General features: G+C 37.9%; 1 protein-coding gene across 1 annotated transcript; it reads left to right on the top strand.

Annotated features, from left to right (window-relative positions):
• The first annotated feature begins 1,757 nt into the window (after positions 1-1,757).
• On the top strand, positions 1,758-20,167 carry LOC139132465 (degenerin unc-8-like). The gene is made up of 12 exons (XM_070698799.1): positions 1,758-2,098; positions 6,678-6,812; positions 8,193-8,487; positions 9,698-9,804; positions 10,237-10,400; positions 11,217-11,306; positions 13,208-13,313; positions 14,210-14,282; positions 15,237-15,294; positions 16,028-16,098; positions 16,582-16,657; positions 18,812-20,167. The coding sequence occupies exons 1-12, from the start codon at positions 1,816-1,818 to the stop codon at positions 19,049-19,051; spliced, it is 1,698 nt and encodes a 565-aa protein (XP_070554900.1). The 5' UTR covers positions 1,758-1,815; the 3' UTR covers positions 19,052-20,167.
• Positions 20,168-22,685: the final 2,518 nt, after the last annotated feature.

Here is a 22,685-nt window from a genome sequence, read left to right as displayed (position 1 = left end):
TGAGGTTGAGTTTTTTTTACAACAAAGGGTTTATATTTTTGGTTTTGATTGACTCTTCTTTGGTTGAAGGCAATCTTGTGTCGATCACATTGTGTTGCCCTCTGTTATTAGCTGCACCAAGAATACGTCAAACGTTATAATCTGACCGGCCATTCATTTACCCGGAGACAGTTGGATTGGTCATAAACACCCGTCAATATAAGCTTTGGAAAAGCTTCTGTTACTTTAAAGACAATTGGTGGAAACAATATGAGTTTTTGCCTTAGCGTTACCCCAGCCTGGCTTCTTTTGGAAAAGTCATGAGGCGGAGTCAATGACCTTCTCTCTTTCGATGTGCTCCATAAATGCCCAGCTACTGTCCAGTGACAACTTGTGTGTGACATATGTCATTTGCAAATGTCATCGAAGTTTGCGCCATCTTGTGATAACCTAGGTCTTCCAGCCTCAGCAGAGCATATTGTAAATACAATCGTACATAAAAACTCGTAAATTTGCAAGTATAAGTGATCAGCAGCCGAAGCAAAGTGCCAAGTCTTTCTCGGCCTCCAGCCTATACTGTCAGGTTTTACCCCTCTCCCCTCATATTGGCAACGCAGCGAATGGCTGTTGATGAGACCATTGTTATGATTCTCGATAGGTATCAATAGAGCAATTATTATTTACAATAGGTACAATATTTCACATCTGCACACAATTTTTTTTTTCATTTTTCCAACTTTAGAAAAGACATATTGCGAATGATTTGTTGTTGTCATGAACAGGCAGAAATTTGTACGGGTATCCAAGGACGTTTTTTCACTGGAAGAGAGTGCACCAGGCTTCGCTCTGCGACCAAGGGCGCAAGGTTGTCAGAATGTCAAATGTTGTTATTAATAACTCGATTGTTGATGCTCGAAAATGCCCGAATCTTAAAAGCTGCAAATTTCTTTTCACAGTCTGAAGCAGTGGACCTCACGCCACAAACATAATTTTCTTCACAAACCAAATTTAAAAACTATCTACTGTTGATTGACCAATCAGAGTGCTCAATTCAGGGTGTTTTATTTACTCGTAAAGCCTTGGTCACCAAATTCCAGACACGAATGACAGCGCCGTAGTAAAGTGCTGTCCAATCAAAAGTGAACATGCTATATTCTGTAGACATCTGGTACGTTTTAATATTCAAATTTGGTAACATGGCGGAAACCAGCTGCAACACAACATCTGCTGTGCCCTAGGGCATTTATATAATGTGCCCTAGGGCATTTATAGGATGTTCCATTACATTGGAAGGCTATTTCACAAATTAAAGTTTTAATTCATATCCTAAACATGTTACATTGACAAAGGGGACGGTTGACGTAAATACATTGAAAACGAAAATATATCAGTTAGGGGCGATAGTTTTTAAGTCGGATAAAACCCTCGTACTCGGGCTCTTCTGGTATATAAAGTCCAACCCTACGATAAAATGTCTCGGCCTGCGGCCTCGACATTTTATCGTTTGGTTGGACTCGGGCTTTATCCTATACATATTCACTTGGTACCGTCAATTCCATAGCCCGGCAGTAGGCCAAGGCACGAAAATGAGTAAAATGCAACAAATAAAAATGTAACAATATTTCACTTTGCAGCTTCATATATCATATAATGCTCTGTGAAGCCTGTCCGCCTACTCATGTTCCTTTCAGTCAAATTGCAAGAAGTTTCATATATGATAAAACTTGACTATTATGAAGTTCTCAGAACTAAAAAAATTCAGGGAATGTAAACACGACTCTATCCATTTACCAATGTCTAGTTTATCATGTGATTTCAGAGGCGACTTTGAAGTCTATGAACTCTTCTATGATGCCAAACGTCATGCTAGCATTTGAAGAACACGGTTTACGCTTTTTGCGTGGTTACAACGATAAAGTTTTCCACCGAGCTTCAGAAGAGGAGTGCGCAACGCGTTGCCTGAAGGAGTCTAGCTTTATATGCCTGACATTTGAATTCATCACCTCAACAAGGAAATGTATTATAAGCCGAGACAGCCACCGAGACTTGTCTCTACAGTTAGAGGATGGCACAGAAACACAAACAAATTACTACGTAAGGCGGGACATAAAGACAAAAGGTAATGTATGTATGTATGTATGTATGTATCTGTGTATGTATGAATGTATGTATGTATGTATGTATATCTAATAGTATGTATCTATGTATCTATGTATGTTTGTATGTATGTATGCATGCATGCATTTATGCATGTATGTATGTATGTATGCGTACGTTTCTCTTTATGTCTATCTGCATGTGTATATGTATGTCTATTTAAAGCGCAGTGGTCGTCGCGCTACGCTTGCGCGAACTTGATAAACATACAATAGAAAAATATTAAGATCGGAAACGAATTTTAGTGGTGTATTTCTATCTATAAAACTCATGTAAGGCTACGAACATTGAGACACTCTGCACATTATGTCGCTGAGTTTACTGCATGCAGTCACAGTGAACAAATGGCTTTGATCGCGCGCGGTCACGCTGGTTGTACACAATGCTATGTACAGCACAATAAAAATATATCATTAAAATTTCTGTAGCTTGCGTTTTTGTCAATTGTATTCCTGTTGGGCCTCTTGAAATTAAAGTTCTCGTCACTGCTAGCGATGTCGTAGACCAGAACCCGGTCATCGATAGTCTGTTGGCATATACATGCGTACGGGTGAGTGTTCAGCTCCATGGCATGGATCGAGCGAGCCCCATTCAACTGATTCAAGAAAATCATGATCAAATGTGATCTCAATCCAGCGTGTAATTACTGTTCAATATTCAGCAGATATTTAACTTAGATTAATTGACCTTTTATTGAGGGCTAGGTTGGTAAGTTGGTATGCTTGTGACAAATCGGCCGCCATATCAGCGGCGATATCGCAAACATAATAATCAACCTGTAACCTCATGCGGCATTCTCGGATATGTTGTCAAGATAAGATAAGATAAGATAAGATAATACTTTATTGAGTCCCATTATGGGTAATTAAGATGTCTGCTGACATACAAACAACAGAACACTACAACAATAACAACAAACATCTCATCGAGATCTGTTAAAAGCCCTATTAAAATTCACAATTGCACGGGGAATGAACGAATTTGAATAACGGTGGGTTCTAGAAGCCGGCAGTCTCAATCTGCCGCTTCTGTCAATACGTAAAGTGTCAAATTCCTGTCGCAGTGGATGTGAACTGTCTGCCAGAATACGCGACAGTTTGTCCTGAATTCGCCCTTGATAATGCGAGTCTACCGACCGTTGTTTCTTACCGATAATCATCTCTGCCTTCTTGATCATTTATCTAGCTTCCCTTTCTCATGTTGTGGAATGTTCCCACCCCAGCAAACAATACAGTAGTTGAAAACACTGGTTATCACAGCTCCATAAAAAGACGAGAGAATGTCATTGTTGACGTTAAAAGAACGCAATTTTCTAAAGGCATTCGTTGGCACCAGATTGTCTCATCAGAAAATTTACCCACCAGATTACAATTTCAATGGAAAACAAAAGGCTATCACACCTCCAAAATCCTCTTACAGACTAGAACAAAGGCGATCCCTGGGATCGCGAGCAATGGCTTTAAACAATATAACCTGGAATTAAGTTTCTTAATGATAAAATCAATGTGATGTAACCATTTAAGCTTATTATCGATAACAAGACGTAGATACTGGTAAGTATCAACTCTTGCTACTACTTCACCCTTGATTGTAACTGGCGCAGGATCACTTTGTTTTCTTCGAAAATCAATTATCATTCCTTTGTCTTAGCAACATTTAAAATTAAATAATTTTTATCGCAATAGTTGACAAAACGGTCTATCTCATGGAGGTAATCAGTTTCGTCATCACGATCAATTAATCCAATCATGCCAGAATCATCAGCAAATTTGATTAAAGGACATGTCGCTTTGGAAGATCTACAATCAGCTGTGTAAAGGGTAAAAAGAAACGGTGCTAATACTGTTCCTTGTGGAGCTCCCGTATTCGAGAAAATTACATGATAATAATGAGTTGAACCTAACACACTGTGCCCTACTTGTAAGATAATCAATGATCCATGCAATCATTGGCGCTGGTATGTTCATTTGCATTAATTTCCGACCCAACAGATGAGGCTGAATAGTGTTGAAAGCACTAGAACAGAGCTGTGAAGCTTATCTAAATGAGAATAAATCTTGTGTAATGCATACAGGATAGCATCATCTGTACTTCTGTTTCGCCTGTATGCAAATTGTAATGGATCAATAAACTGTGAAACCAGGGTGTTCAGTTGCTTGAGAACAAATGCGTTCACAAACTTTCATAACAGTTGATGTTAACGCAACAGGGCGGAGATCATTCATACAGGTGATAGTGTTCTTTTTTGGAACCGGGACAATGAATGATTTCTTCCAGCTCGATGGAACAGATTTCCCCGTGAAACACAAATTAAAAATCATAGAATACACGTAAGCTATCTAATTCGCACATAATTTCAAAATACGAGGGGAGATCGACTCAGGACCGGCAGCTTTATTGGGGTTTACTTTTGAGAATAACTGCCTAACTTCTTCTTCGTAGTACTAAAAACAACTTCGCCATCAGAGTTACATGCTTTTTTTCAAATCATCCAGTTCTCGACTGAAATCATGATTGTCAAACCTATTATAGAATAAATTAAGATCGTTCACATAATTAAGTGATGCATTGGGTAAAGATGTGTTCGAGTTATTGTTTCTACCGGCATAACCACTCATGAGTTTCATTGAGGCCCAAACGCGTTTCATATTATTTACTTTGAAATTTTCTTCTAATTTCCGCTTGTACTTAGCCTTCTCAATCCGAATAATGTACTTGATTTTCCTCTGCACTTCTTTCAGTTGATCTTTATCCTTCTTCGCGTAGATACGCCTTTTCCAGTTGATAACTTCCTTAACCTCTTTCGTTATCCAAGGTTTGTTGTTTGGAAATAATTTAACCTTATTATTTGGCACAACAGACTCAACGCAGAATGTGATATATGCCCCAACAGTTTCAACCAGTTCATTTAATGAAGTGGCAGTATTAATGAACAGCTCCCAGTTTGCACATTACAGTGAGGTGCGTAAAGTCTCAATTGCGTCAGGTGACCACTGTTTTATGGTAATTGTTTTGACAGGTTCTCTTTGAACAATGTATTTGGGGACAAGGTGTATCAGGTTATGATCTGAATAACCAAGTGGAGCAAGCTGACGGGATGAATAAGCATCGTGAACATTAGTATAACATAAATCAATAATTTTGTCGTTTCGTGTTGGACAATGCACATATTGACAGAAACTATTTGTAGACTTTTTCAATGTACAATGATTAAAATCGCCATTTATTATGTGGAGCACATCGGGCGCATTTTTCTCCATATCTTGAATGGTATTGCTGATAGCATCCACAGCAGAATTAGCATTGGCACTGGGTGGTATGTAGACAATAGTCAAAATAACATGGGAAAACTCTCTTGGTAAATAATATGGTCTTAATGCAATGGTTAATATCTCAGCAGTAGGAGTACAAGTCCGTACCTTCACGTGGACGTTATTAGGGTGGCACCACTTTTCATTGATGTAAACACATACTCCGCCTCCTTTCTTCTTACCAGACGATTTAGTTCTATGTCCACGTATTAACTGGAAATTATCGATACGTACTTGTGTGTCGTTAATGGAATCATTGAGCCAGGTTTCGTCAACCTTATTATTCAGCGATCGCACATTTCCAATAACTAGAGTTGGGAGAAATGGTTTATACTTTCTTTTGCGAGTTCTCTGTCTCATGCCGCCTCTTTACCTCTCCTTCTCACTTTCATTTCTTTCGGTAGGTCATTAGGTAGAAAGCAACGGTAGTTTGACGGAAGGTGTTTCCTTATGGTAATCAGCTCGGCCATGTTGTATTGTAGCCTGCCGTTGTGTGGTTGTGGTAAAATTCTCCATTTGCTAAGACAGCAACTGATATAACAAGCAGCAGCATACATAGTACTATTAACTTACGCTTTGTATCCATCCTTGGTAGCATAAAACACAAAAAACAGCATCCACTAAATAATGAAATACACCAAAAACGTGAGACAGCAGCAGACCGTGTCGCTACACAGAGCAGCGCCACCAATCACAACAATCTCAACAAGGGGGGACCCCCTCAGGAGCATGCGCAGCGAGACGACCACTGCGCTTTAAGTGTGCATTTGTGTATATCTGTATGTCAGTCATTCATTCATTCAGTCTGTCTGTCTGTCTGTCTGTCTCTTCGTCTGTCGTCCTGCTACAATGTTTCTATGCTACTTCGTAGCAATGTGAATGTCTAGAAAGTTATCTACTATATCACGAGATCTACAAGTTGACAAAAAATTTATAAACATGGAGTTATGTTTGAAACATACATACATATATACATACATACATAAATACATACATACATACATACATACATACATACATACATACGTACGTACGTGCGTGCGTGCGTACATACATACATATATACATACATACATAAATACATACATACATACATACATACATACATACATACATACGTACGTACGTGCGTGCGTGCGTGCGTGCGTGCGTGCGTGCGTGCATGCATGTACGTATTGTAATCTTTGGAACTTAAGAAACGGACTCTCTCCTTTCTCGACTCGTGCTTAGATGAGAACAACAACTCCCCAGATGAGTACCGAGAATGTGGTTCGGGAGAATGTGTATACCAATATGCAATATGTGATACCATACAAAACTGTGCCGATGGTAGTGACGAGGTTGATTGCACGACGACAAGCACAGGTATAGATAACGTAATTATCATGAATTTAAACTACTTCCACAAGAAAAAAATAGAATATTCCTTCATTCCTTTTGCATTTTTGATCTGTTTACTCACCTTTAATGTTGGGTCGAATATTCAAAGCTAAGAACAACAATATGGAATGTGTTAGATATTTTACAACTCGAATGAATCTGAACACATGTTTGCAAGTTTACAACGATTTATATTGATTGCCTAGCCCTGTAAAGCATATCGACATAGTTGAATAAGCTGATAGCACCAGCATCTGCAGCTTCTAGTTTTGTAAGAACAACTGATAATGTATCATTATAGTCTAAAGGGAGGAACAATAGCTGTTTATATACAGAAAGTCATCTCTTTTACACCCGGAGGGGTGTCTGAAAGCAGACAACTTTGTTTTGTCTTCCATAGCATGTTTTCCCAAGTTTTTACCGATGTTGTGATTGCCTTCATACTTCCACAATTACCTTTTTCCGGTAAACAGTCAATATATCTTGTTTGTAAGAGCAGCTAGGCTGCAGAAAATATTATTATAAATTCTATGCACAGATTTTCCCTACAAGTTTGAGCACCCCATCCCAAGTTTTTTCGATCGACCCGGTACAGTTTTACGTATACTGCTGTCTTATTATTTTGAAAGCCGAAAATGTTATAGTTCCCTTAAGACTTAACACAATGGTGGTCATTTTATAGTTCAGGCATTGCTAAGTGTTAGATAACTTGTTTCACTCGTACCAAACTTTTACGGATATCCCTTGCTTTTTTATACTTAAGTTTGTGAGAGAATGGTTGATTGTTTCATGGATGAAACTTTGAGCAAAAGTTTAAGTCTTTCACTTTCGTGGCGTATACTACATTAAAGTTATACAGTCACCTGTAATCTGAATATGTTCATATATGGTCAAAGGGGTGTTCCTTGGTATTCGAAATGCCAATGTGAGGGCGCAGTTTTTAAAAAGCGGCCACCCGCTTAAAATATGTGATTGGTTAGATTTTCTCTTTCCGTAGTAACTGTGGCAAAATTGGAACAGGTGACAGTATACCTTTAATGCGAGACCTCTTGTCATGCCGTATTTCGACAGGGCCGTTCTGAAAGCACTACATGAACAACTTTGTTTCTCTCATTGTTCCTTCTTGTAATAAATTATTTTGTTCGCTTCAACCCATTTTATCTATTATCTAAAAGCATTCAGTTTTGATGGTAACATTCTTTGCCCGCCCCTGGTTTATAACTATTTTGCCGTAGCCAGAGCGAGCGTTTGTTTACTCAGGACATCGAATTGGTGTTATTCATACAATACAATAATAATTAAAGATTTTTAAAATCATGTTACTACTCATGCGAACAAAACCTTATTTATTTCCATTGTACCCAGGTGAAAACATTAGCCTAAGAACTGTTACCGAGCAGTTTTTAGACATAAGTGGTGTCACTCCTGAGATCTTGAGTGAATTTGAAAATGGTTACTACAAGGACAACGGGTTCAGTGGCGTTGTCAAGGGAGAGGTCCCTCCTGACTGGTATGGTTTCAAAACATTTAGTTCAACTCCTGATTACAGTGATCTGCGGAGAGTTTTAAAGTTGACGAGGGAGGAAATCGCAATATATGGTCATCAAGCCGAAGATTTCATTCTGCAGTGTACGTACGACGAAAAGTCATGCAGTCCCAGGTAAATATGTTAGTTAATTGAATTTTACTTCCGTGTTTCCTAGGCAACTTGGGCACCGAAAAAAAATGTCTAGTTCCAGATTAGGTTAAAACGAAAGAAATCGTTTAAAAACGCCTTTTATATTAAGGGAAATTTAATTATTTTCGATAACGTCAGGTTTGTAGCTTTAAATAAAGTGCGTCATTATATCAGGTTTTGGCACAGGCGACCCAGACACTATTAATAAGCTTATTGTTGAGTTTTTCTCACAGTTTTCTCTATCAATTCCTGTCCTTTTCTTCACACAGTCCCTCTATGGATATAGGGACTGTGGCTTCATGCTCTGACCATGTAGGTAGCAGAGACTCCATGCTCTGACAGATCGGAGTAATTAAAATAAATGGTTGTATAACCTAACCAAACCTCTCGACTCTTTATTCATTCAACACCCCATTACAAGGACGCTTATCTCTCATATACACATCTTGTAATTGATTCGTCAACACAACTAATTATGCTAATCCGTGGACTTATCAAGGGTTGTCAACATTGGAAAGATAGAGATTTAATTAAAAAGGAGTTTTAGTAACCGTTCCTATCTTTCGCGATGTTGACCACCCCATAAAATCCCTGATGAATCCACGGATTAGCATAATTAGTTGTGTTGACTAATAAATTACAAGATGTGTGTATGTTAGAGATAAACATCCTTGTAATGGGGTGTAAAATAAATAAAGAGTCAAGAGGCTAGGTTAGGCTATATAGTCATTTAGTTTTATTTACTACAATCACTCAGAGCATGAAGAAAAGGAGAGGAACTGGTAGGGAAATCTCAGAAAAACTCAATAATAAGCTTATTAATAGTGTGTGGGCCACCTGTGGTTTTGGCACTGGGCTGCACACGGTGCTGACTCAAACATGAATAATTTGATTACTCCAAAAGTGATATGTCCCGTTCTACTCTTTCAAAAATGAAACTTACTCGATGTTTTGACAGCCTGAGTGACCCAAGTCACAAACGTGAACAAAATTTAAAGGGCACGACAGGTTTGATAGTTGAACTTTTAATTTGTCCATGACGTCTGAAGTGAATTACTTGGAAGCTTCATCATAAATCTTGACATCAAATGCCTGTATTTTAATGAAAGCGCAGTTTTTAAAATTAGAAGAGTGAATTGTTAGTCTTTTAAAATTATCAACGCATTTTCATACTCCTTATCATTGTTTACAGTGAATTTTCAACGTTCCAAGACGATCACTACGGCAACTGTTTCAAATTCAACCATGGTCGCGGAGGCACAGTGTTACGAGATGCTAAACGACAGGGGGCGCTGTATGGTGAGTGACGTTTTCTCATTGCATGGATTATTATGCGTCTGAATGTGAGAAAACAACTACGTTTAGTTTTCAGTATCACATAACATGATAAGCCCCACCGACTAATACCAGTGTGACAGAGTTTGAATTATCGAAATGATTTCAACTTTTCCATGAGCACAAATATTCAGTGAATAAACAAATTGTGTCTAAAACCCATTAGATGCTGTTACAGTATTTTTCTCCATCTTGGTTTTGAATCTCTAGTCTGTAATGCAGCGAAATATTAGAAACCTTTTACGAGGGTTAAGATAGTAACTGTAGACTGTATGTCATTTCAGTAAACATTGCCAGGTATTGACCATGATGCATTCTTCTCCTACTTCCTTATGACATCAACAACACAAACGGGAGTAAAATATGCCTTTGTATGGTTTCATGTCTTCCATGCAGGTTTGAGACTGACATTGTTTCTGGAACAAAACGAATACATAAGTATTTATGGACGCAATGCAGGAACAAGGGTGAATATTAGCCCTCTTGACGCCAGCGTACTTCCTCAAGATGAGGGAATAACAATAATGCCCGGTACAGTTACTTCAATCGGGATAAGAGAGGTGAGATGGAAAAAAATTCTTGCATGGTCAAAGAATCCATTCAGTTTTCGCTGTTAGGAGCGGTTAAGACTTTTGTTGATCCAGGCTGTTTGACGAAAAGTCCAAACAGCCTGGGATTTTTGAGAGGCCTATGACGTGGGTCTATAAAACCGTATCCAGGGAAACCCATATCTACTACCTTAGGCTCACCAAAGTTAATTACTAAATACATAAAAAATACCGGACTGAATGTAAGCTTAGATAAAAAACTTGATGGCCTTTTGAGAATCTAATGTCAAAAGGTGACAGGGGTGAAATAATTTTATCAGATGTTTACAAATGTCCGAATCCCTTGCTTGCTCCCTCTACGAAAAAGTGAGATAGTATTTTAAGGGTGCCAAGTATTTTAGGCAGAGTATTTTAAGCAGTGCCGAGTATTTTAGGCAGTGCATGAAGAGCTTTAGGTCAAAGGCCAACGTTACCTTTCTCTATTACTCCACGGTATAAGTAGAAACCTTCCATATAAACCTCCATATTCGCATATTCGCGGCTTCGAGTCAACCCGGAAAGTATATTATACATGCATTACGGGGAAAACTGACAAGCTTGTCAACAGGCTGTCTTTATTTTTAAACATTTGTTACATATTTTGTACATCTGTGAAATACATGCATACATACATACATACATACATACATACATACATACATACATACATACATACATACATACATACATACATACATACATACATACATAGGGCCTACATACCATAAATTAATGTCAAAACTCAATTATATTTTTCCAATCTATTTTTGACTTTCGAATACTGTACAGAAACATATTCATCGGAGAACGGAACCCTATGGAAAATGTGGAACAAACTCTGATAATTTGTATGGGTATAACCATGTCTATAGCGTGTTGGTAGGTATTGAAATGTTTGCTCACTTAAGGATGATAAATACCTTTTAGACACTTTCAGATTTATATTTTTTTCTCAATTGAACACGTCCCAAACCCCTATAAAGTATACATTTTCTGAAAGCCCTGATATAGAGCTATCCGACCAAGTACAGTACACGGTCATTATTTGCAAAAGAGTCATGTGACAAGCGTTTTGCTGAACCTTCAAAAAACCGGTTTTTCACGCCTTATGCAAACACGCCGCAAGATTTCCGGTTGGAATTTCTTCATTGACAATATCCTTCAAAACAATGTCTGCGATTTTTTCTCGGAGGCTCCATTCAAATTATGTGGCGTGATAATTAAAATTCCTTGAAAAGCACTTTCGTTCAACACCTTTAAGAGCGCATTAAAAAAAAGAAACAAAGGCATATAAAGGAAATCCCACACACGGATTTTTAGTTCATCATGTTTCCAATGGACGGTGTGAATTTCAAACAGCTAGTGTTTGTGAGCGCGAATTGACGAGGTGCCAAAGAAGGGTACTTCATTCACACATTGAATTCGAGAAAAACGCAAAAAAAACCCCCATGTTTTGATACTTCTAGGCTATGGCATTTGATAATTAAACATGCACGAGCCTAAACATGGGCATACTTTGTTACCTAGTGATGATTTCGGCCTGGAATGACGCGTACGGTTGTTCAGAGAAAAAGTACCAGGAAAATAAAATAAATCGCGGAAAACTACCAATTTTTGGAGCCTTGCGTGTCTACACATCGCCACAGCGAATTGCTTCAGTGGGAAAAACAATGACGTCAGCAGTCATTACTGACAGCGGGCGTGTCCTAAATTCATATATGTGGATAACCTCCTTTGCGTTCCCCAGATCACACTCCCCTCACACGCTATATAGACATTGCAGAACCGTAGACTTGGTAGTGTACTATCGCACTAATTGCAAAAGTTAATTCTAGGACGCGCCTTTGAACAATTAAATCTCGAATGGCCCTCATTTCTAAGTTTGACGCGCCACTAAGGGCGCAACTTTTATATGAATGGGTCGATCACGCAGAGTTCACGTAGTTCATACATTCGCGTAGCTCCCCGAAGGTCATTACCTCAGTCATAGTGTGACAAGTAAAACGATTCATTTACCTATGAATCTTTGCAATTAAATACCCACTACAGCATATATGGTGGTACATAGGAAGCTGGGTAGAAAGGACTGATGTAGGGGCAACGGTGTATTGGAGCCGTACGCATGTGGCATGGCCGATGAATATAAAACAACGGCACTGGCCACTGCGTAATGTTGGAAAGCTAGTCGACACTCGGATTTTTAACGCCGGTATAGTTGATGAACCCAGGATGATCGGGCAGTCTCTTAAATTGAAGCGTTTGCAACGTCTACCGTCCATACAAACGAAACGTTGAACACTGCAAGGCATGAGAGGAAATGCCAAGAGGATTTGACCGGTTAAGAAGGGCTTGACACCGCGATTTCTGCGTAGTGAAGCTTCATTACGTATTCATGGTGACCCCTGGCCAGCTGTCAATATCTTTGGGGGCTTTTGTCTTTTAGCCTGCTTTGCATATGACGTCGTTGGACACAATGACAATGGTCTTTGTCAATTTTTCAGGACTATGAAAGTCATGACAATATTGCCATTCTTGGAAATACTGCAGCTTTATTGAGTAATTCTAAAACTTTAGTATAGCGGAGGGTTTTCGAGTAAGCAATTATATAAATACTTCTTAAGATTCAGGCGATGTAATTCCAAATGAATGTCTGAAAACTTGTGTCATCCCATATACACAAATGTAACCGTAATAGAAGATAGAGCAAATTTCCTTACCTGCACTCACTTTCTGCTGTCCGGATGCTCATCTTTCGACAATTTATTCTGATAATTTGACAGGCTTGCCAGAATACGTGTGTTCAACGTCAAATGCTGAAGTACTGCAAATGCGTAGACTCGTATATTATGGGAGAGCCTCAGTGTCTTATCACGAACATCACACAAGGTACAAATAATTATCAAATTTGGTTTATTAATAGTTAATATAAAAGCAGAACCAGCAATCATACATTTATATATCCCGCAACCGGCGTCTAAACAACAATGGGTCATGTCATTGACAAAGCTCGGGTCTTACTTAAATTTTCCAGCATTAGAATCGTCACAAATTATGGATACGTCAGCAAGTACTGCAAATGTATAAATAAACATTTGGAATGCAATTCGGGCTTTTGTTTCGCAAAGAATTTGACGTTACAAACTTTTCGATGTTAAGATGATACAGCTATATACTCAAAATTGAAATTCACAAAGGCACCATAAGGATATGGTGCCTTTGTGAATTTCAAATGTTGTCCATACCATATTGTACACACAAACACACGGAGAATTGCTTGAACGACTCTTTTGGTAGATAATATTTGCAAGGTCATTGACGCTCATGCTTAACAAGATAGTTTCCCCACTGAAAAATTGCGATCATGAAGAGCAAATGTTCGTTTATGAAATCTGCAGGGTTTTCACTGGGGACTCTTCACAAACTATATGAAGCAACTGAACTCTCTGGCATTATCTATATTTGCAGAATTGTTCGATTTTGGCACAGCATTCTCAAGTTCTTTCCCACAGTTCAATTCTTTGCGAAAAGAATATTGATGACCCAAAATATTGGAATATTAGAAGTATTACTAAATATCTCCTTTGTAAAAGCACTGTCTGGAAGAAAAAAGCAATACTCGAACCTAAATATTAAAAAATTACAAAGCAAGCTTCGGCCCGAGAGAGTATCCTATCTGACAGCTTTATTTATCTACACAATTGAGTTTCAATCAAGTATAAGGCCTACCTCCTTGGAGCATTGAATAACGGCCGATGTATTTTGCTTCTCATTGCTTTTGACAGATACCTGTAGACAATTCATTAGATATCTGTTTCAAACACAGAAATTGGACTGTGATTGCCGGATTCCATGCGAGTAAGTTATTCTTAGGTCTTGTTTGCCTAGAAAGTATAAAAACTATGAGTTGTACCAATATAAGTAGTCCTTTTTCGCTTTGTAAAATGGAGCTTCTTTCATTTTTGAAAGTTTCATTCATAATGTCTCATATATAGTCGCCTGTCTTCTCTACTGTCAGATTCATTTTCGCTAGCTTTTAAGTATTTATAATTGTTTCGCTGTTGATATCGAGGTTACTTTCTAGCTGTTCTGCGTAATAATGCTAATAGTTCGGTCAATACGTTGACTTAATTTTGTCTTCGGCCTGCTCTAACAACTTCGGTGTCGAGGTATTCGTTACAGAAGCCTTCGTCTTTACATGTGACCAAACATTTTTTGCATAAGTAGAGAAACAAATCACCTGAACGTTAGCTAAATTTGAATGGCCGCAATCCCTATTTGAATTATAATCATGACATACTGTCAAATTAAGGGTATCGGCCATTTTGAATTTCAAACAAAGGTAATGTTTAGGTGATTGTTATTGAAAGAATTAAACACGATTAGAACTAATTTGTGACAATTGGATGGTGAAGTTATGTCTGTTTAATCTGAAAATGTCGGCTAATATGCTTTTCTTTTTAAGTTATACACTTATTTTTATGTGTAACTTAAAATATTGCAATATTCCGCTATAGGGCATCTAACACATTTAAGAAATTCGAAAAATAAAAAGATCCTATTATCTCAAATTAGTTCCAATCGTGTTACTAAATTATCATTTTCGACCCAAAAAAAATTGATGAAAAATTCATCAACTTAACAAGCTTCAAACAAATTCCGGACAAGCAGCGTGCCAGCAAGGTATTGCAAAAATTAGCAAATCAAAAATGTGCGTCCAAAACGCTTTGTATGCCTAATAAGGAAACGAAATATTATTATTTTCCCACAACTTTACTGCCTCACTAACCATAGACACGTTCAATTTTACAGGGAACATTATTATGACATGACTATTTCCCAGTCTCTTTGGCCGGCAACTGTCCATTTGGTAATGCCACTTTCCTCTGTAAATAAACCTTTTCTGATTTCTATTACCTTTAAGTTTAACTATGTGAAATCGAAGTCTAAGTCTCCAAGAATGGTCTCTTAGTTTTATACTGTCCTACAGAAAACACGTTCCCACGGTTGATGTCTGTGTTATATTTGAATAGTATCGCCCGAGTCGCAGAGCCTTATTACTTTTCTTACCCAAGATCATAGAGGTATCAACAAAAGTCTCGTTGAAGTTTTCAGATGAAATGGATTTCCTTTTGTTGCGAGTTTGATTTTCATTGCGTACTGTTACATTTAACAGGATCTGTAAGATTCGAATCTCTTTATACTGTGAGGATGTCTTTCTATCTCAAAATATATAATACATAAATGTCCCGGATGAAGTACTTGACTCTTGCTAACATTGACTTCTCTGCAAAAACTGAGCTTTAAACCTCATTAAAATATATATCAGCTGAAAGCCTAGCTAATACTGTCATTTGAATAAGTGTAATCTGTGTTAATATGAACAACACGTGACAGCCAATTGAATAACGTATAAAGGTTCGGTTTTAATCTTCCCGTGTACAAACGCTACTTCGTCTGCGTCGTTCCGGTTGAAATTTGCGGTATCAATTTTTTACGAAAGGCTCAATTTGTTTTTGCAGAAAATTCATTGGTTTGCAGGACCAAACATGTGTCCTGTAACCTCCGATAAAAAGAGTCTTATTGTTTGTTTGTTTGCACAGTCATATTTGTTGAAGACTATACATTCTATCAGCCCCAAGACTAAAGATATTAACGATGCCCAGTCAGTCAGGTAATTATTTCGTTTATCTATTACGGGAGCAAGGGAGACAATCTTGTTGTAATGAACATCGTTGCTATTTTTATATGCTTCTTTTGTTATTTGTTTAGATCACAACTACCAAACCAAAATATATACAAAATAGTACGTGTAGTCAAAGAAGGGGAAGGGTCGTATGCGAATTTACAATTCGCCGAAAATGTTTTCAGATATTGCCACAAGACGAAAGCATGTCTTGGCTTGCCATGAATACTGGTGATGAGAATAGAGTACAACTGATATCAAATTATGATTTTGCTCAAATATTCTTAATTTCAATGTAATGAATATGGTTCGACAAAAAGTATTGAATTCGGTTCAATTGATGTTAAATTTCGTCAAGGTCAAACAAAATGCGGAAGGTCTTCTAGTAGCGTTAAGCACTTAGATAAGCTTTAAGAAAGAAACATAAGAGGGCTTTTAGGGTGCTTATGTAAGATATTTCCCTTCCATCAGCCTCAATCTTGCCCAGCTTGAAGTTTACTTTGAACAGCTGACGATTGAAAGTACAACCGAGTTGCCTGCGTATGGGGTAAGAATAATGCTTTTATGTTTAAATGTAAATTATCAATTTATGAAAAAAACTATAAACACTTAGACGAAAGGCTAAAAACAAAAGAAAGGAAGGGAGAAAAATATTCAGTATAATACAGGAGCTTGACAACGTCGGCTTTATATATATATATATTTAGATATTATTCCCTAATATTTTTCTTCGTTCAGCGAAGGAAAATACGAGTGACGTAATGACCGTGTCACCACGAGTCGAAGACGAGTGGTGACACGGTCATTACGTCACGAGTATTTTCCGAGCTGAACGAAGAAAAATATTAGGGAATAATATACTTATCACATGCACAAGCCAAGAATTCGTTATTTTTTGCAAAATAAATAAGTTTTCCATGACGATTCCGCGTTTAAACTTTTGAACTACTTTAGGAATAAATATCAGTACGCCATGCACAAGTTGTCAATCATTTCCAGTCATCGGTAGTGTGCGTTAACGCTCACGTTCGTTCGTGTGTGGAGCAAATGACAGCTCTCGGTCTACACGTAGGCTACCTTCCGCAAAGTTATACTCTATTTCAAAGATAGTATAGTCCTAAAAATTTATCACGGACGAGATACGCTATTTTTCGGGACAAATATTGACTGAATCTCGACGGCGCGAACGCTGTAAACGTTGCGCCTGACCCTGCCTGCAATGCGTAAGTACGGAACCCACGGTATACGCGACCAGCTTCGAGTTCGTTGTTTCCGCAAATTATTCACGTAATTCCCTCGGGATATACAGGCGGTAAACTCTTCTGTTTACATTGTTCGGATTAGTAATGTCGTAGTCTGTGAAAATATCGATTTCATTACTTTTGATCGTGAGAGAAACATCGGCCGCCATGTTGTTTGTTTACATATTTACGAGCACACCGAAGATCGACAAAAAAAGGTCCGACGCACCAAAATTGATGACATAGACGCGGGTTGTCGTGACGTAGAACGACCAGAGAATAAATCCCGTATTTTTTGTTCGGAGACGACAAACTTGGCTTGTGCATGTGATAAGTTATGTTATCACATGCACAAGCCAAGTTTGTCGTCTCCGAACAAAAAATACGGGATTTATTCTCTGGTCGTTCTACGTCACGACAACCCGCGTCTATGTCATCAATTTCGGTGCGTCGGACCTTTTTTTGTCGATCTTCGGTGTGCTCGTAAATATGTAGACAAACAACATGGCGGCCGATGTTTCTCCCACGATCAAAAGTCATGTAATGAAATCGATATTTTCACAGACTACGACATTACTAATCCGAACGATGTAAACACAAGAGTGTATCGCCTGTATATTCCGAAGGAATTACGTGAATAATTTGCGGAAACAACGAACTCGAAGCTGGTCGCGTATACCGTGGGTTCCGTACGCATTGCAAACAGGGTCAGGCGCGACGTTTACAGTGTTTGCGCCGTCGAGATTCAGTCGATATTTGTTCCCGAAAAATAGCGTATCTTCGTCTGTGATAAATTTCTAGGACTATGCTATCTTTGAAATAGAGTATAACTTTGCGGAAGGTAGCCTACGTGTAGACCGAGAGCTGTCATTTGCTCCACACACGAACGAACTGACGTGAGCGATAACGCACACGACGGACGACTGGAAATGATTGACAACTTGTGCACGGCGTACTGATATTTATTCCTAAAGTAGTTCAAAGTTTAAACGCGGAATCGTCATGGAAAACTTATTTTATTTTGCAAAAAATAACGAATTCTTGGCTTGTGCATGTGATAAGTATATTATTCCCTAATATTTTTCTTCGTTCAGCTCGGAAAATACTCGTGACGTAATGACCGTGTCACCACTCGTCTTCGACTCGTGGTGACACGGTCATTACGTCACTCGTATTTTCCTTCGCTGAACGAAGAAAAATATTAGGGAATAATATCTAATGTTAAAACTTCCTGTCAGCGCTGCTAAACTTAAGAAATTGCAAGCTTTTTATGCTCGCGCAAAGTAAAATAGCTAAACGTATTTCGATACAGAAACGGTAATACTTCATAAAGAACCGCACGTTGTTCTAAACGTGTGTGATTTTTTTTCTGAAAATATACATTTTTAAAAAATTTTTGCAGTAAAAATTTTTACATTAAAGTTCTGGATATATCACCTTCTCTACATATATCGTTACAGATGGAAGATTTCCTCAGTGATATCGGTGGTACTCTAGGACTGTACATTGGCCTATCAGTGATAACGGTGGCCGAGTTCATCGAACTTGTGGCTTCAATCATCGGATACATTTATTGTGGCCAAAGAGACATGAACTCTCGAGTAAAATCTGCGAACGAAGAAACGAAAGAACACTTTTCTGGAGCAGTAGCGTTCCCTGGCTTCCGAAGTTTCGACGGTACCTTATGCCTTATGAACTGATGACTATATAAATACACTCAGTTTTCTGGCAAGATACTGTTATTTCATTGTGTGACTGTCGTTCCATCCCTCTGATATAACCTTCGGGATATATCTTGAGAATTAGGGATTTTCAAAAATTACTCTACTTTTTTAAACCTTACTATATGCTATTGCACCTGGAAAAGTCTGAGTTTCCTGAAAAAAAAACTATGCATGCTCTCACAGCTAAACCTGTATGAGACAGAGAAAGCTCAGGATAATCTCAGCCGAGATCAGATGATGCATCCATTAGCTACCAGTGTTCACCCATTTTTGAAGCGTACTTATAAATTGGTTAACTTGATTAAACGTCTAAGGATCCCACTGTTAGCATTTCATTTTTACGCACATGATATGAGAGCATGACACCGATAAGCTAAATATGTGTTACTTACTTTCAGGAATTGATTGAAGGTAAATACCGTTGTTTCTTTCGTTTTCGTCATTTTCACCTAGAGCCAGCCTGTCCGTCGTTGTAAGGTCAGACTTTCGTTTTTTATTGAATCCTCATAAAATGGTCCTTTCGAACGAGTAAATGTCCCAGACAGGATAAAAGATTACCCCTTATTTGAATAAGGGAGGCACGAAATCGTGTAACTCTTCGCCTTAAAAGTGTTAATAAAACTGCTTCACGCTATTTGAAAGAGTTCTTAGAAATTCGTATTCCTGGTCGTACGCTTTGGTCCACTTCAGAAGGTGAGCTCAGTTTACACCAGCCTATATGCAATACGTCGATTTATGGTTGCAAATGTTTTTTTCTATTTTCACCCCGGGATATGGAATAGGCTTGATGTTTTTATAGCTCATGGAATAGTTGATATTTTTAAATCTCGTAAACACGTCTCTACAAAGTAAGTTTATTATGTAATTGTTAACAGTGCCGTATTAGTTTATAGGTGTATCAGTGCTTTACGGTACCTTGAGATGTAATTTTACATACACATGTCCAATGTGTTTTTTAAAATAAAATATTATTTTGTATCGTATAGGTTATCATGCTAACTTTTACAAAGTTTATGAATTGGCCTCAGCTCACTATTTTGCAATAATACGTTGTACTACAAACGTGACCACGCACGAGTCAAAAATAAAGGTTTCCGGGCGAAATAACACTTGTCTGTGTGAATATCTGCATTAATATTTCATCCTTGGTAACTTCAAAATGGAATGCTTTCCTAATGATATATGTAGTTTTAGTGGATTAACTCCTTCCAGTTATACTGAAATCCTACGAGATTGTCCGCTTTCCAACAATTAAGAAACACTTAACTCGTAACACGTGCAACCAGCTCTTAAGCGTTTATTTGATGTAAGTTGGTATTCAAGTTTCTGAATAGCCTTGTACACATGAATGAACATCATCGACCATCGGACATACCTCCAATGGAAAATATAAAATTCAATTATGTGGGTTTTAATCACTCAAGATGAATATATTTATACGTTTTATCTCAAGGCAAATTGCATCGAATTCGGGGATAATGAGGATCTGGGAGATAAATTCGTTAGTAGCATTAATATTCCCTCAAAATATCCCTAGGATGGATGTAGGTCGTCTTTTCAGTGTCAAAATCAACATAGAGGAATATAATGGACATTTCAAGACACTTGCTCTTTCAAAGCTGCAATTATAACTTAGTTTCCGTAAACTCTCCAGACAATGGCATAACTGAAAAATCCCTGGAGACACAAGAATGATTTACAGGAGAAGATCACCCAGGCTGATTTTTACACATGTCTTAACTTTGGGGTCGCTTATTCCGGAAAACCCATTTTAGCCATTTATAACACGCGCGATTTTTTACAAAAATGGCTAAAAATAATAGAGGCAGTTTCAGTTTAAGGCTTCAACAGCGTAATATATTTTAAATCATAGGGATAAAAAGCGCCCTGCCCGACGCTTTCATTACATGATATGACACGGACCCCCTTCTGGTGAGTATGGCATTGTCATTCACATTTACGCCAGACTGTACGTATAAGCATTGTTTATATTATGGAAACGACCTTCATTTTTGCAAACAAATATTCCAGAATAAAAGTTAAGATTCATGACAAAATGCAAGGAAATCTACTAATGTACTCTGACCTGAACTATGGCATTACAGTAGTTACTGTGAAAAGGCAAATCACATGAAATGGAAGGACTGTCAAGAAAAACTTGTGGCAGTTAGTTGCAGTTAAGTTGTTCTCAATTTTTTGTAAATATTAAACTTGTCTTTCAACCAGATTTGTGTGTGGCGTCAACTGACTTCTATTTCAAGTTGATTGTTTTTGGTAGCACACGTGTAGACATGCAATACCAAAAACCTTCTTCCTCTCTTCCCCTCACTCAAGTAACATTTGTCATACTTTCAACCGTGTTTGGCTAAGATTTGATTGTCTGCACAGACCAAGAATTGTCAGCATTACGAGATAGCAAGGAACTCTTAAAGTGTATGCTTCACGATATGAATGTGCAAACTTAAAACACCAATGATCGCCTCTACCGGTTTGCATTTTGTTTGCTCTTTGTTCTTGCTGATTTAAATTTTCCCTCGCCTCCACCAATCATGCCCGTATGTGTACTAACCGAATGCTGTAGGTTTATTGGTGCCAGCACAATGCAACTGGAAACACATTTAGCCCTATTTCCATCCTAGTCCTCGCAATCACTCACGATATATTGGCCGTTAACCATCCTACCATAATCGTTTGGAACTTCCATATGGTATGCATACTTAAGAAATTTAGTCAACGTTTTAGTTTTTTTTCTATACCTCAATAATGTGTTCATGAAATCATCTGAAACGTTTCGGTTCTAATATTTTACACACTGTGCTACGGAGACAGGGCCGTGTAAACTATTGACAAAATATTTCTCACTTCAGTGTTTGTTCCGTGTTTTAAATGTGAATAAATTTAAACCAAACACCCGCTCCTTGTGAAAGCTCATGTATTGACCACATTTATTAAGCAAAATGTTTTTCTTATCGAGAATCTCTTGTAAAACTGTGTAGCTGCGTAGGGCTTTTAATTCATCTTGAAAGCTCATATCACCAATTTGAGATATGAAAAAGGCAAAATATTAATTATTTTACATGTAATGGTGACTCTTGGACACAAGCAACGTAACAATGACGAGGTCACTTTTTAAAGCTGCATTGGTAACGCATTCTTACAAAACTGTTGATAATAAATTTCTGTTAGTAAGTTGTTTTGTCACACTGCAAATTCAATAGACTTTAGTTTCTAGAGAACTTGCAAGAGAAGGCTACTATGGCTAGTATAGATCATTACGGCGAGACTGACATAAGTTTTGTCATTTTTGAAGACGGTTTGCTACTGTTTCTTGAACCAGACAAGTAAGTTACAGTGAAGAATGATATAATCAGGAAGATTTTCTTAGCCTTCCTGCTATCACGGTTTGTCATAAATATAGTCAAAGAAATGAGTTAGAATTACAAAACATCATTCTGTATCAACTTATCTATAGGGTGATCGTCTAGTTAAGTGATACATTTATGTTCACAATGTCCCAAATGCAAATAACGAACTTGTAAATGAAAAGGAAAGTCGTATTATTTGGCTTGGCGTAATGGTGGCGTCTGAGTCAATAAACGACAATCTTTTC

This window comes from Ptychodera flava, chromosome 5 (assembly GCF_041260155.1).
Source record: "Ptychodera flava strain L36383 chromosome 5, AS_Pfla_20210202, whole genome shotgun sequence".
Taxonomy (NCBI): Eukaryota; Metazoa; Hemichordata; class Enteropneusta; family Ptychoderidae; genus Ptychodera; species Ptychodera flava.
This window is presented reverse-complemented; position numbering and strand designations above follow the sequence as displayed.

Coding starts and splice junctions, on each gene's coding strand:
- LOC139132465 (XM_070698799.1), top strand. CDS start 1,816: ATGAACTCTTCTATGATGCCAAACGTCATGCTAGCATTTGAAGAACAC. Junction 2,099..6,677: donor GCGGGACATAAAGACAAAAG/GTAATGTATGTA, acceptor ACTCGTGCTTAG/ATGAGAACAACAACTCCCCA. Junction 13,314..14,209: donor TATCACGAACATCACACAAG/GTACAAATAATT, acceptor TGCTTTTGACAG/ATACCTGTAGACAATTCATT.